The sequence below is a fragment of the Bos indicus genome, chromosome 6 (assembly GCF_029378745.1).
Source record: "Bos indicus isolate NIAB-ARS_2022 breed Sahiwal x Tharparkar chromosome 6, NIAB-ARS_B.indTharparkar_mat_pri_1.0, whole genome shotgun sequence".
NCBI lineage: Eukaryota > Metazoa > Chordata > Mammalia > Artiodactyla > Bovidae > Bos > Bos indicus.
The window spans coordinates 69,228,706-69,242,082 of NC_091765.1; the positions used below are offsets into that span (position 1 = coordinate 69,228,706).

The window sequence follows — 13,377 nt, forward strand, 5'->3', positions numbered from 1 at the left end:
TTTTAAAACAGAATGATTGAAACACTATTACAAGTCATCCTCAGTGAAGATGCAGGAGACTCGCCTCTGGTGGGTTTTTCTTGTTCCTTTAGGAAAGCACCTTTCCTTTTCTCTTATTCAGTCATTTAGTCCTTTCCAGATACCATGGAAGGCTTAGGAGCAATGGATCAGGGTTTGGAAAGCTGGTGAGGGTGCCAATGTCTGCTTTTCAGGAAGGAGGATCTATTCCCCTTGTCCCTTAATCTGGGTCAGTTCTGGGACTGACCAATATAGCTGAAGTGATGCTGTGCCAGCTGCTGTGCACAGGCCTTAAGAGATTGACAGCTTCTGTTTCCTTTCTTAGAATACTCCTAAAGGAAGCCACTTGCCATGCTGTGAGGGAGCCTGAGCTAACCACACTTAGAGGCGAGAGAGAGAGAGGAGAGAGAGAGAGAGAGAGAGAGAGAGAGAGAGAGAGAGAGAGAGATACTGGCCAGTCCCCAGCTGTTTCAGCCATTCCAGCTGACATGCAGGGATGTCAGTGAAGAAGCCATCTCAGATGTCCAGCCCAGATTGAGGCTTCAGATGACTCCAGCCCAGCTGCTGTCTGACTGCAACAACACGAGAGACCCCAAGGGAGAACCACCCAGCTGAGCACAGTCAACCCACAGAACTGTGAGACGTGAAGGCTGGGGTGGTTTACTGAGCAGCAGCAGAAAACTGCAATGGGAAGTAATGACGGCATCTACCTTTTAGGACTGTCACGAAGGAAAAAGGAGATTTTTGCTTGTTAAATCCCTAACCTGCAGCCTGGAATAAAACAAGCCTTCAATGTACATCAATTCTCCTGCTCCTTCCTCTTCCTTTATACTAATTCTATGTATTTCTGAGAAGGGGTAACTCTCAGTGTCATGGTCTGAGGCAGGGTGGGGTGGAGGTAGGTAGGTTCTTTGCTTGATATTTGGAATCTGAAGAGCTTTTGCCCATCTTTTTCTTCTTTCTTTCTTTCCTGTGTTCTTTAAAGCACAGTCAGATGGTTTAGACCTAAAATAAGAATACCAAATTCAGCCTTTGTGTTTCAGACAGAAAAATCATAGGCTTGGTACAGGCTCATGGTACTGAAAAATCAAGCTCCAGAAGCTAAAATGATTCAAAGCAAATTTCCCCTTGACAACTTTTGTATGTCTGTGTGTGTGTGTGTGTGTATAAAAAAACAGTTAAACAAAAACTTTATAGAGTACACAATTATTTTACCATGTAAGCATGATAGAATTACCACCTTTTTTTGGGAGGGGAGGTGGATTGAAAAGTACATGGTTACCTGTAATTACAGTCTTCTTAAGTTTGATTTTGTGGCTGGCAAAAAGAAAAACACAGCACATTTCTTTGGAGTGTCTATGAACAGCAAAATTCAAGTTTGAGTTAAACTATACAGAAAAACATAGTGCATTTTGGATATATCTTTTCCCTTTGGACTCAAATGGCTGAATTTCAGTCATTCTTGAGACCTCCCTAGAAGCCAATCTTTCCTTGTGTTTATGGCTAAGGTTGTGTGTCTTGCTAATTATGTTGCCTTTTCTAGCAGACTTGCTGCCAAGAAACTTGAGATTACTCTCCTATTTTGTCCTTGAGTTCCTGCAAACACCTAAACCGTGACAGGCTAGAGAGTTCATCTCAGCGTCTGAAATGGGTCAGCATCATAAATTCTGTCACATACCTGGTCAGTGAAGTCAAGGTTGGAAGGGGGAGTTGAACTAGATGCCTGATGTGTAGATAAGGGAATTGGTTTACTTTACTTTTACATTTTATCCTTTAATGTGGGTGTGGACACAGTGCCATGGTGTTTGCTCTCATATACCTCTAGGATAAAAGCCTCTGGAAGATCTGGGGGCCGGCAAGGTTAGGGGGGTGGTGAGGATAAGGGGTGAGATGGGGGGTTGGGTAAGCGGTCAGCCTGAGTGTCTGGTGACATTGTGCAGCAGTTCCAGCTACAGAACGTTGCTTGCATGGGGAATTCAGATGCCTTTCCTTGGTGAGGATGTGAGGGATTGGAGCTTGGGATTTTATGAGTGCAAACTGGCATCAAATCACTTAATTGACTTTGCCATTCCTCATAACCAGAGACTAAGTTCAAATGCTTTTTGCCTCCCAATCTGGTCCCCGAGACAGCTGGGGCAACCGTTTCTTTCCTTTTCACAGCTCCTGGACGAGGTGTGATATGTGTGAGGCGCTAGAAAGCTTGTTCTATAATTACTTCTAGATTTGCCTCTGGGTGTGCTGCACACGCACCCGACCATATGTGTGTTCACGTGAGCTTGTCACTCGGCCAACAAGAGGCAGAACAAGAAGGGTGGCTTTATTTCCCGCCCCCTCCCCCCACCCGCCAAAGTCAACGTCAAAGTGGGAGTGGGTACCGGGTCTTTTAATAGATTGCCATTGTAGTCAAATCTGTGATTCGGGATATGCCACCCCGGATGCACCCGAGTCAATGTCTCCCAAATTTAGGAGACAAGCACGCAGCTGGACAGCCAGACGACAGACCCCGAGTGCTCACACCGTAAAGGCCCCGGCCTCCTGGGCGCAGGTTCCCGGAGGGTGGGCGGGGCTGGGCCCAGAGGTCCGCAGGCTGAAGGGAGTAGGCGGGCGGGCTGGTTATCCAGGCGGGTGAAGATGCCTGTGAGAGCTCACGAGGGACCGGGGCGGCGCTCTTGTGGGTAGGCAGGCAGACAGGGTGCAGACATCTCCCACCGCCGACCCCAGACCCAGCCCCGCTTCCCGGAATCAAGGCGCTCCCAACCCCACAGCCACAGCATCTGCCCCGTGCCGGCGCAGCAGGACCTAGGCCCGCGCCCGGCGCTGTTGTCCCCGGCGCCCGCCATTGGCTGCGCGGTCGCCTCCAACCCCCTCCCCGTTGCCCCCTCCCAGGCTGCCTGTCCCATTTCCCCCACGCCTCACCGGGCCCCGCACTGGCTCCAAGAGACCCCAGGGGCGCGGCGCGCGCGGAGCGGCGCCGTGGGCGGGGCCTCGCGCAGGGCGCCCCGGGATTGGCCGCGGGAAGCAAGGGGTGGGGCCGGTCGCGGAGAAAACAGCGCGCGCGCAACCCGGCTGCAGTCCCAGCCCGGAGCCTGAGCCTGCACTAGTTGGCCTCCGCGTCCTCTCCGGTGCATTTTTTCCCCCCATTTCTTTTTCTTTTCTTCTTTTCAACCGCGGAGTCCTCTGCTTGGTCCTCCCGCCGCTGTCGCACAGCGCGATCCTCTTCCTGCCCTGCAGGTCCCGTCCCCCGCGGTGAAGCCCCGGCCGAAGCGGCGATGCGCCTTATTCAGAACATGTGCACCATCGCCGAGTACCCCGCCCCGGGCAGCGCAGCCGCAGCCGATTGCTGCCTGGGGGCCGCGGGCCGCCGCCTGGTCAAGATCGCCGTAGTGGGCGCCAGTGGCGTGGGCAAGACTGGTGAGTCCTCGCGCTCCGGCGAGAACCCGCTTAACTCTCGGTCCAGAGTTCGGCGGCCCCCGCTGGCAGTTTCGACTAAACCCGGCTTGGGGTAGAGGTTGATCCACGGTCCCTGGGGAAGGACCTTAGCCAGCTTCGTTTCCACTCCCCCTTCCTTCATCAGATGAGGGAAACAAACTGATCCTAAATGGCTTGACGGCCCTCTGCACAACCGACACAACTGGGATTCGAAGTTTTGGGTTCTTGAGCCCCTGGCAGTATCTGGCACAGAAAGGGGAGTCAGTGAACGTAACCCTTCCTGGAGCTCTTTAAGGTTAGGAAAGACGTTTGTGTGCGGGCAGGCTTAGGTGTGGCTCGGCCGGGCTCGGAGAATGGGGGTGGGCCAAATGACCCTTCCAGCTGGACAGAGCCATAATTCACAATGCCTCCTAGCCCCCTCGCCGTTGTGTCTGGAAGTAGGGTCAGGGAGCTGCAGGGTAGGAATTTCATTTGGTGGCTGGCTTTGCCTGAGAGTTGTTTTTTAGGGTGGGGGTTGAAGGGGGGAGACCAATCTAACTTCTTGTGCCAAGACTAACCCCCTTTCCTTTCTCTTTTCTGACCTGCAGCTCTCGTGGTCAGGTTCCTCACCAAACGATTCATCGGCGACTATGAAAGAAATGCAGGTGAGGAAATGTATTTGAAGAAAGTGCTGTCAGCCTGCACCAGTACTGCTGTTCCCATTTTTTAAGTGTCTACCAGGCAGGTTCCTTCAGAGTGACGGCCAGAGCACCGGGATCCTGCCACTTCCAACTTTCCTAGCCCCCTCCTGAGTGCCCCCCCTTCCCATAACTGCCATCTGGCCTCATTCCATTCCAAGCCCATTCATCATTTTATCAAGTGCCTGAAAGTATTCTCCTTGGTATGTTTTAACTATAGGGACCCCAGTTGGAAGCACCCTTTGTACTCAAGAGCCTCTCCCTTCAAAACACTCCTGCAAAAGTCATAAAAAAAAAAAAAAAAAAAGATGGCCAGCGCCTACCCCCACCCCTGGCCTTCTCTGTTGGCTGCCTTTCAGAGGTGACCTTTTAAAGCAGAGGCCAAAGGAGCACAGTTGTAAACCTAAAGTTCTCTTTTCTTAACAAAGAAAAATAACTACATGGTAAAATTTTAGGAGGAGAGTTCCTGAATAAATGATTGGACACCCTTTCAATCCCTGTGATTAAGGATATCCACTGGGGAGGCTTAAGGGCTTTCTACCTATGCTGTGTTAGCAAATTGCTTAATTCCTTAGACCATATGAAGTACCTACAGGGGATTACTTCAAATGTACTATATAAACCATCCCCTGATAAGGCAAGGCAGCCTTCTGCTTTGATGTAGAGTCAGCTATGTTATGTTACAATTTTATTCCAATTGATGATGTTGGCTGTAAATTTACTAACAATATCTGCCCACTAAGCCTTTATATCTAATGGCTAAAAAACAAATTGGTGCCAAAGAGCAATAAGTACGAAAATAGACCAAGAACATTTTTTTTCAAGGAAATTCTCTAAAAATGTAAGTTTTGTTTAAAATTAGACAATTAAGTTTCCAAAAATGTAAAAAGCTTTGTCCTAGTTTTAATAAACGTGCCTATGCAGGGTTGAAACTGCAGTTGTTTTAAAAAAACATCTGAAATAAATCCATTAAATAGAATAGACTATAGCTTATTTTGTGCGTTGGTTCAGGTTATAATTTCTAAGTAAAAATTATCCTATGATGTTTTTTTTTTCCTCCCTACAGTGTTTTAAAAGTTGTACAAGAAGGAAGGACATAATCTTTTTTTTCCCCTCTTTATAGGTAATCTCTATACCAGACAAGTCCAAATAGAAGGTGAAACCCTGGCTATTCAGGTTCAAGACACTCCAGGTATTCAGGTGAGTGTCTGATATATGTGATTAAGTCTAAAGGGAGTCTGCTTGGCCACAGAGTTGTTCTCCTGTTTTCAAAGTACCGAAGAAGGAAAGAAACCTGGGGAGTCAAGTCTAGGCTTTTATATATTGCTTGACACTTCAGTTGTATCTGGCTGTTGATCAGTCTTAGCCTAGATGGGAGACTTGGCTAAAGGGGCAGAAATCTTTTAGGACGATTTTACTCAGCAGGAAAGACCAAACCAAACACACTTGGATTTGGCAGAATGCCCGTACTAGGGTTTAAAAGGTCAGTTTTTACATTTGTGTTTTTGGCATTAAAAATCAAACATCTAGGTATCGTCTCCAAATCCTCAGAATCACTCTTACACTGTGGAAAGTTACTCTATAGACAAAGAGCCATGCTAGCATGTGTGTGTGTGTGTTTTCCCTCTTGAACTGGGCAGTTATCCAGGTTTAAATGCTTCCAGCTCCTATCTTTACTTCCCCAGACTTACTGTCTAGCCAGTTAATTTCCCATTTTGTGCAACTACAAAGTCTCTCTGCATGGAGTTCTCTGCAGGTCAATTTTCCACTTGAGTGTGGTGAGCAGCTCTGTTATTTATTCCAGCTCCATGCAGCTGGATCAACATATTGTCGAGAAAGCTAAAGTGTGGGGGAATAGAACTTGTTGATGGCCTGCAACCTGGTGTTCTTGCTCAGGGCTCTTTTGAATTCTCTCTGTAGCTGAGCCAGGGCTCTCTCTGGCCCTTGCCCTTCACCTTGCTGTCACCCCTTCTCTTTCAGGTCCACGAGAATGGCCTGAGCTGCACTGAGCAGCTAAACAGGTGCATCCGCTGGGCAGACGCCGTGGTGATTGTCTTCTCCATCACTGACTACAAGAGCTATGAGCTCACCAGCCAGCTTCACCAGCACGTGCAGCAGCTGCACCTGGGCACCCGGCTGCCCGTGGTGGTCGTGGCCAACAAGGCCGACCTGCTACACATCAAGCAGGTGGACCCTCAGCTTGGACTGCAGCTGGCCAGCATGCTGGGCTGCTCCTTCTATGAGGTGTCCGTCAGCGAGAATGACAATGACGTCTACAACGCTTTCCACGTGCTGTGCAAAGAAGTGAGTCACAAACAGCAGCCCAGTGGCACGCCAGAGAAGCGACGGACCTCCCTCATCCCTCGGCCCAAGTCCCCCAACATGCAGGACCTGAAGAGGAGGTTCAAGCAAGCCCTCTCGGCCAAAGTCAGGACTGTCACCTCCGTCTGAAGCAGGGGTACTCGAGGGGGTTCGGTCTTCCCGGGAAGGGGTCCGGGGTGATGCAGGAACGTTGGATGCTGGCGGTTACTTGTGGTTCCAGGAAGGGCTGGAGCAGAGAGGCCAGGAGGGCCTGTTGAACCGCTTCAGGAGAGGAAGTGTTGTCCTGAGCAGGGGAACAGAACTGATGTGGTGTGAACGAGTCACCTCTGATGATGCCAAACAGCCTCCACGACTTTCCCTCTGTAGTGGGGAGGGATTGGGTGATGGCTTGGGATTTTGTTAACTACCTTGTAAATGACAGTCAGTTGTAGATTCACCCAGTATATTGATGTGATTTACAGTGGGAATGAAAGAACAGATTAAGCATTCACAGACTTCTTTTTTTTTTTTTTTCCTTCTTTTTCTCCCCCCAAGAGAAAGAATTGATTTTTCTTATACAAGTATGTGTCTCTCGAATACTCTTCCTTATAGAATGACTTTCAAACCTGAAGGATACTCAGATTTCTTTTTTTTTTTTTTTAAGAAAAAGAAGAAAATGCTACCTCCACCTGACTAGAAAGAGTGGAGTTTATGGGCCGAATGTTATATATGCAGATGTGTGTAAACTTCTGGGCTCAGACACAGCATGAGGATGCTGAGTTGGGAACGTGTTGGCTGGTTGAGAGCACAAACTCTTTAGCCCCAAACTTTTGAATAATTGTGAGGCTGTATAAGTTTTTTTTTTTTTTTTTTTCCAGATCATTGCATCAGGTACAGAAAAACAAAATGTGTCCAACTGATTTTGGTGTGATTTGTGTAAACACAGCAATGACGCTGGGTTGTTTCCAGACCTGGCCGAGTTGTGGCTTAACTGTGGAAACACTATTTTACAGCAAGTGAACAGATGCAGGGGCGACTGCCGAATCCCCTACACAGATGCACTTTAAAAAGCCACTCATGCTTTGGCTTAAACTGTAATTTATTTTATGTACAATAAAGCTCATTTTAAAAGGGCAGACATCTGACTTGGTCTTGATCAAAATGTTCGTCTTTTGTCATTCAAACTGTATGTCTCAGCACCTGGTGTTTCTCTGGCACTTCGAGTGGGCATTCTGCCTTCCTGGGGTGAGCCCTGGAGTCTCCCAACAAACCACCAAGGTGCATTCTATTCTCATCCCTGTTTTACAGATGAGGAAACAAACTTGAAAACAAGTTAGATAACTTGTCAAAGGCCCCGGCCTTTGAGCTTGTAAATTCTGGTTTGCTGCTCTCTAGTTGAGAGTAACATATCTATTCATTTCCTTCCTGATCCTCCAGGGAAACCTAAGACAGATGTCTGGGTCTATATTTTAAGCTGATAAGAGATGTCCTGGCTAAGCCAAGGAAGATCATGCTCCTACACAAGATCACTGCTTATTATTTGCCCTATTTGGTGAGCCTTCATTGGGTATGCCACTTTTGAAAAGTGCACGTTTTTCTCATGTTGTAGAAGCTCATAGCCATTGATGCGGGTGGTTCAGGAACCCCTCCCTTGTGGCACCTGCCCCAGGTGATGTGCTAAAACTCTCATCTGCTTCCATCCAGGCCAGGGAGAGCTTTCATACAAGCCAGGTGAGTCACCACCTTTACGGGCAAATAATTACACCTTGTATTTGTCTGAGAGTGCTTTCACATATCTGATCTCATGTAACCCTCAGGATAACTCTGTGGGGAGGGCAGAGGAGGAAATACCACTGTTTCTACAGGTGAGAGAAACAGGCTCTGAGTTTAGAGTGATGTCCTTGAGTTCACAGATAGGGCATGAATCAATGTCTTCTGACTATATTCAATGTTCTTACTCCTTCACAGCATTTCATATACGGGCCACTGCTGCATGTATGGGGCCTTGGGACTGAGGGAAGCAGCCATAATGAAGAGTTGAAGCTCTACTATGGCACAATGCCAGATGTTCAAATCTGTTTTCTCACAGGGTAAATGTCCTGCCTGCTCCTGACAGGGCTTCTGGTTATGCCCTACACCTTCCTTAGGTAGAGGGCAATTTTCTACACTTCAAGCCTAACCTAACCTCTGAGAAGGTATTGGGTGCAGGGAGGGAATGGTGCTCACAGGAGATTCTAAAAACATCTCCTTTCAAAGGCAGTGACAAGGATCTCCAATTAGATTCTGCTCATGTTTGGTTTTATTCATCCTACATGGCTATATTAGTAATGTCCACTGATTGAGCGGTTCATCTTTATATACTTCACAATGGTCTTCTACCCATGTTCTGGAAGTGAAGATGAGTGTTCCCCGGGGCTTTACCTTGCAGTGGTGCTGAGCAGTGCTGGACATCCTCTGTTTATAAGGGGTCCCTGGCTGCCTCTCCATTCCACCTGCTCCAGGAATCTGCAGAGCTCAAGCAGACCTCTCCTCCTCCCTCGTGAGCTGTCCTTCCTGACCTCCTGGCACTTCTCCATTGCCTCTCACTTCCCCACCATACTGGACTCGGTCTCTTAAACTTCCTTTCAGAAATTCGAGCTGAAAGAGTCTCAGGGTTCTCATCCATCCTGGGGATAATGCTTCGCTGGAGGCCACTCTGGAAGAGAGAAATTGACCCCTGGCTAGAAACCACCTGAGTTCCACTCCTGTCCACTGTCTCAGGCTGACTTGACTATTTATAGTTCTAGAGTACACCATGTTTTCTTCTCACGAATTTATCTTCCTATTTCATTACCTTTGTTCCTCTCTTTCATTATATCTCTGAATCCCTTGTTTGTTTTTAGTATCTGCAATCACATGGCACTGAGGACGGTCCCCTCCTACCTAGGTAGGGGATGGTCTCCCTACCACCTGGGTAGAAGAAGGGAAAGGTGTGTGTGTGTTCAGGGGAGTGAAGAAAGGCATCAGAATTACTGAGCATTTACAGTATGCCAGACTATAATCCATCTCCTTTAATCTTTTGAAGAATCCTGCAAGGAAGGTAATGATAGCACTTCCAGTTTAAAGATGAGAAAACTGAGATTCGGACAGATGAAAGCTGGGATCACACTGACAGTCATTGTTTCTATTGACTGAAAACTCCAGCACTGGAGGGGGATTTGAAATAACTTTCATTCTCCACACCAACCCCACAATCCATCTTTAGTCCCTTCTACAGATGCAGAGAAGGGAGGCTCAGAAAAACAAGCTCCTAAGTGGCAGATTCAGATTCAAGACTCCACCCAGGTCTGCCTGATGCCCAGACGCCAGGCAGCCAGCTCACGACTTTGCCAGCTCACGACTTTGCAAGCCACCATCGCTTCTCTGTTCCTCTGGCTTGCAGATGCGGGCCCTCCCTGTCTTGGCCCCGTGTTCTTCATCAGGCTTCCCTTAGGCTTCCCTTGCTGCTACCCTGGGCTTGTGGCTCCTCCCTGGCCCAGGCCTGCCTGGCTGCCAAGGCCACATCTGCTCTTGCCATCAGCCAGCTGCTCACTAGCCTCCAGTCCCAGTTCAGTAATAAAGACGTCCAGGCTGGAACAGGGGCCAGCACGGCCCACAGCCCGTCTGCCTCAGCACCAGATTCTCGTCTGTAGAGATGTCTGGCTTTCAAGTTTCCTCCCTGCTGCAAATCAAAACCATCCGAACACTCTACAGCCAGCCTGGCACTGAGTCGTGGGCTGAGGTGGCTGAATGCTCCCGGCCTGGGGCTCCCTGTCAGCACCTGGCCATCACCCTGCCCGAATCCCAGGTTCCAGAGCTGTGGGCCTGCTTGCAGTGAGCTGCTCGTGCTGGTGAAAAATGAGATTTCAACATTCACTTTATACCCTGTGGAGGATAAAGCTGTTGCTCAAGCTTGTGGTGAAATCCCTTAGGAATGAGACCTTGGGTAACTCCGATGTGGGGTGGTGGTGTGGGGTTGCCCCGCTGAGTCTCTGCTGGTAAGTCAAGATGGTGCTTGGAAAAGGCCACTAGGAATTACAGAGCTTTATCTGTTACAATAAATAAACCAGGAGTGAAAACCCACCTTGCTCAGTGCCACAGGCTAGCTGTGTTAGGGATGGGATCCTTCTACAGCAGCCCTCTCACAAGGTGGGGACCAATCATTATTATTCCCTGGAGTTTATAGATGGAGGCGCTGAGGTCTGGAGATCACACTGCTGGCAGTGGCGAGCTGAGACTCAATCCCAGACAAGACTGTGGAGCTCTGTTCTAACCACTGCTGCTTCACAAGATGCCAAGAGCACAACTGTTCCCTGCACCCCCCACCCCATCCTCCACCCAGGGCCAGATGTGCTCCTTCTGGAGTCCCTGCTTTTTCCTTGTCTGCTGAAGGCCCTTTGCAGGATGTACACCAAGTCTTCATTTTACTCCTGCTTTTCATTCAAGAGCAGCACCCTGTCCTGTGCCTCCGACCTTTTTATTCAAAGCAAACTCTGGTCACCACGATCTTCTTTCAGCTCACCTTTCCTGCAAAGCCTTCTGCTATCTGATTGTCTGCCTAGCTCAGTTTCTACAACCAGTGACCACAGAGATGGAAAAAGATGATTATAAACTAAACTTTTGATGTTTCCCCCACCACTCAGAGACTGCCTTTGGCTATATTTAATTTAGTATTGTGAGCCTTTGGGGAACACAGTAACTGATGATGGGTAACATTTACAATTAGAAACGTCCTTTGTTTACCACTTCAGATTAGAAGCTTTGGAATATTCTTTTTATACAAGAGGAAATCAACTTGTAAAAATACATTAAAGGCCTAAGAGTAATATATCAATACATCTACTGTGAAAATATTCAAATGACACAAATATATTGAGAGTGAGTGAAGTTCTATAATAGACTCCTTCCCAGAGGGAACCGCTTGTTAGCAGTTTGAGGTTTGTATTTTCTGAAAGTTTCCTTTGCATATAGACATATGGTTTAAAACTTAACCTTGAGCAGATCCTCTCACAGGGCCCAAGCTTCAGGAAAAGCACCAGATGGGCATTCTGTGAGAGACATGGGGTCCAGGATGAGCCTCCTTCCCCACTGGCCTGGAACGCTGGGGACTGTCTGGCACGTGCCACTGGGGAGTTGGGAATGAATGAGTGATCAAATGAATACAGATTGGAGACCCACAACAGGTTACTTATTTACTTTATTAATGAATGAATTAATTTATTGGCCATGCTTAGTTCCCTGGTCAGGGAACTCAAGGAACTGCAGAAAAATGTTAAGTTCTAACCACTGGACCGCCAGGGAATTCAAGAGGTTATTTATTCATTTTAAAAAAGAGTGATCTTTGCTTTAATGATCATTTCTTTGGGGCTATCTGCCATTTTCTCCCTTACTCAAATTCAAACTTCTGAGTAGAATGAATGAAGCATCTGGGGCCTCCACTATTTCAGCACCATGAAAGAACCAGTGTTAGGTGGAAAACATACTTGGACAAAATAAAGAATCTTGGGGTCAAGAAAGCCTGCCTTGATGACATCTCAAAATGATTTCCAACTTCACAGTTTTCTCATAAAATGGTAGTGTTTTGCAGAGAACTAAAAGTAGAGACACATTTTGGTTTACATTTTATTTCTTCTACCTGTTTAATTCACACTAGTCATTGTTTTCAGCTTTCCCTCTTTATTGTAAACATCTTTTAGAGACACTAGAAATTTCCATCAACTATACACCTACAAATGTATGGGTTCCAAGAAGTTCCTGTCTGCTGGAGTTCTTATATAATTCCACTCTGTGGGTCTAGGTTTTTCTGTTATGGCTAGAAGGAAGGCTAAGATTTACAGAAAAGAAAGTAGAAATGTGTAATCAGTAGAAATGTGAAATCATAAGTCATAGGGGTAGGGTTCCAACCTAGACCTCCTGGACCAGATATCTTTACTGGGGCCTTCCTTTGGAAGGACAGGAAACCTTTCTTGGGCTGTCACAGTGCTCCAATCAACCTCTCTCCCACTCCTGTTCCAGGCAGGCTGGCAGCCCTGCCCAGTAAGCAGACAGGAACAATGCAGCTCTTTGTAAAGGCAGGAGATTTACAACAGAGGCAGACGATCGGCACTGCCCTAGCCGACCCCCTCCTTTCCTCCCCTGTTCAGAAATGTCTCAGCTCAAAAGAGAAACAAAGCCTCAGATCCCATTCGCAGTGTTCCCTCCTCAGCTACATTATCTTGAAAACCCAACTTTCCTGACACTCATGATTCTAAAGCATGTCTAACTTCTCCTGGAGCATCTGCAGATCAAACGGTTTGTAATCTACCAACACTCACCGACAGGCACTTGTTTAGAATGAATGAACTTGCAGGTGGAATCAGAAAGATCACAGAGAGAGGGGTAAGGATAAATGGGCATTATCATGAATTAGGCCAGCTGAAAGGCAGTTTGATGCCTTTAGAAAAATGATTTAAAAAAAAATCTCAGCAATACTTCACTGTGTGGTTATGAAGATCCTTTGGGCAACATTCAGTCATAACCATGATTAGTAACAGGGACATTGGTTTGGGAGGCATTGGATTTTAACAGATAACAGTATTGGGATTTCCAGCTCAGGTAGGGCTCATCTTCTTAGGAGATGCTTAGAAGCCAAGGTCTGGATGCAGCCGGTCAGTCGCAAACAACAGCTCAGGGATGTTAAGTGGCTTCAGGAGTCGTGTGGACAGCACAATTACCTAACAATGGGAGGGGCAAACACATTGCAGACAATTAGGAGAGCCAACCCAGCTTATTCGATAACAAGAAATAAAATGCAACACCCTTCTTTGAGGGGAAGGCATAGAGTGGATACTGTGGAGGAAAAGGCAGAAGGCAGCTGCTGGAATCAGTGGGTTCTCGAGTCCCAGGTGGAAGGAGGGGAACGCAGGCTGGGAAGGGTGGCTTGAGGACAGCAGGG

The 13,377-nt window shown here is 47.5% G+C and overlaps 2 protein-coding genes across 2 annotated transcripts in view; one reads left to right on the plus strand and one right to left on the minus strand.

Annotated features, from left to right (window-relative positions):
• Nucleotides 1–3,076: 3,076 nt before the first annotated feature.
• On the plus strand, nucleotides 3,077–7,561 carry RASL11B (RAS like family 11 member B). Its single transcript, XM_019962746.2, has 4 exons — nucleotides 3,077–3,429; nucleotides 4,035–4,091; nucleotides 5,248–5,324; nucleotides 6,105–7,561. Exons 1-4 carry the CDS (start codon nucleotides 3,288–3,290, stop codon nucleotides 6,573–6,575), a joined length of 747 nt encoding a protein of 248 aa, XP_019818305.2. The 5' UTR covers nucleotides 3,077–3,287; the 3' UTR covers nucleotides 6,576–7,561.
• A 4,061-nt stretch (nucleotides 7,562–11,622) lies between these two features.
• Nucleotides 11,623–13,377, minus strand: part of SCFD2 (sec1 family domain containing 2) — a 396,972-nt gene continuing 395,217 nt past the window's right edge. Inside the window, exon 9 of the mRNA XM_019962747.2 lies at nucleotides 11,623–13,156. Coding sequence (XP_019818306.2) covers nucleotides 13,064–13,156 — 93 coding nt within the window. The 3' untranslated portion in view covers nucleotides 11,623–13,063. The remainder of the gene's footprint in view (nucleotides 13,157–13,377) is intronic.

Excerpts from the sequence above, each read along its gene's own strand:
- RASL11B (XM_019962746.2), top strand. The coding sequence starts at position 3,288 with ATGCGCCTTATTCAGAACATGTGCACCATCGCCGAGTACCCCGCCCCG. Across the intron at positions 4,092-5,247 it reads CGACTATGAAAGAAATGCAG|GTAATCTCTATACCAGACAA; the intron begins GTGAGGAAATGT and ends CCCTCTTTATAG. Across the intron at positions 5,325-6,104 it reads AAGACACTCCAGGTATTCAG|GTCCACGAGAATGGCCTGAG; the intron begins GTGAGTGTCTGA and ends CTTCTCTTTCAG.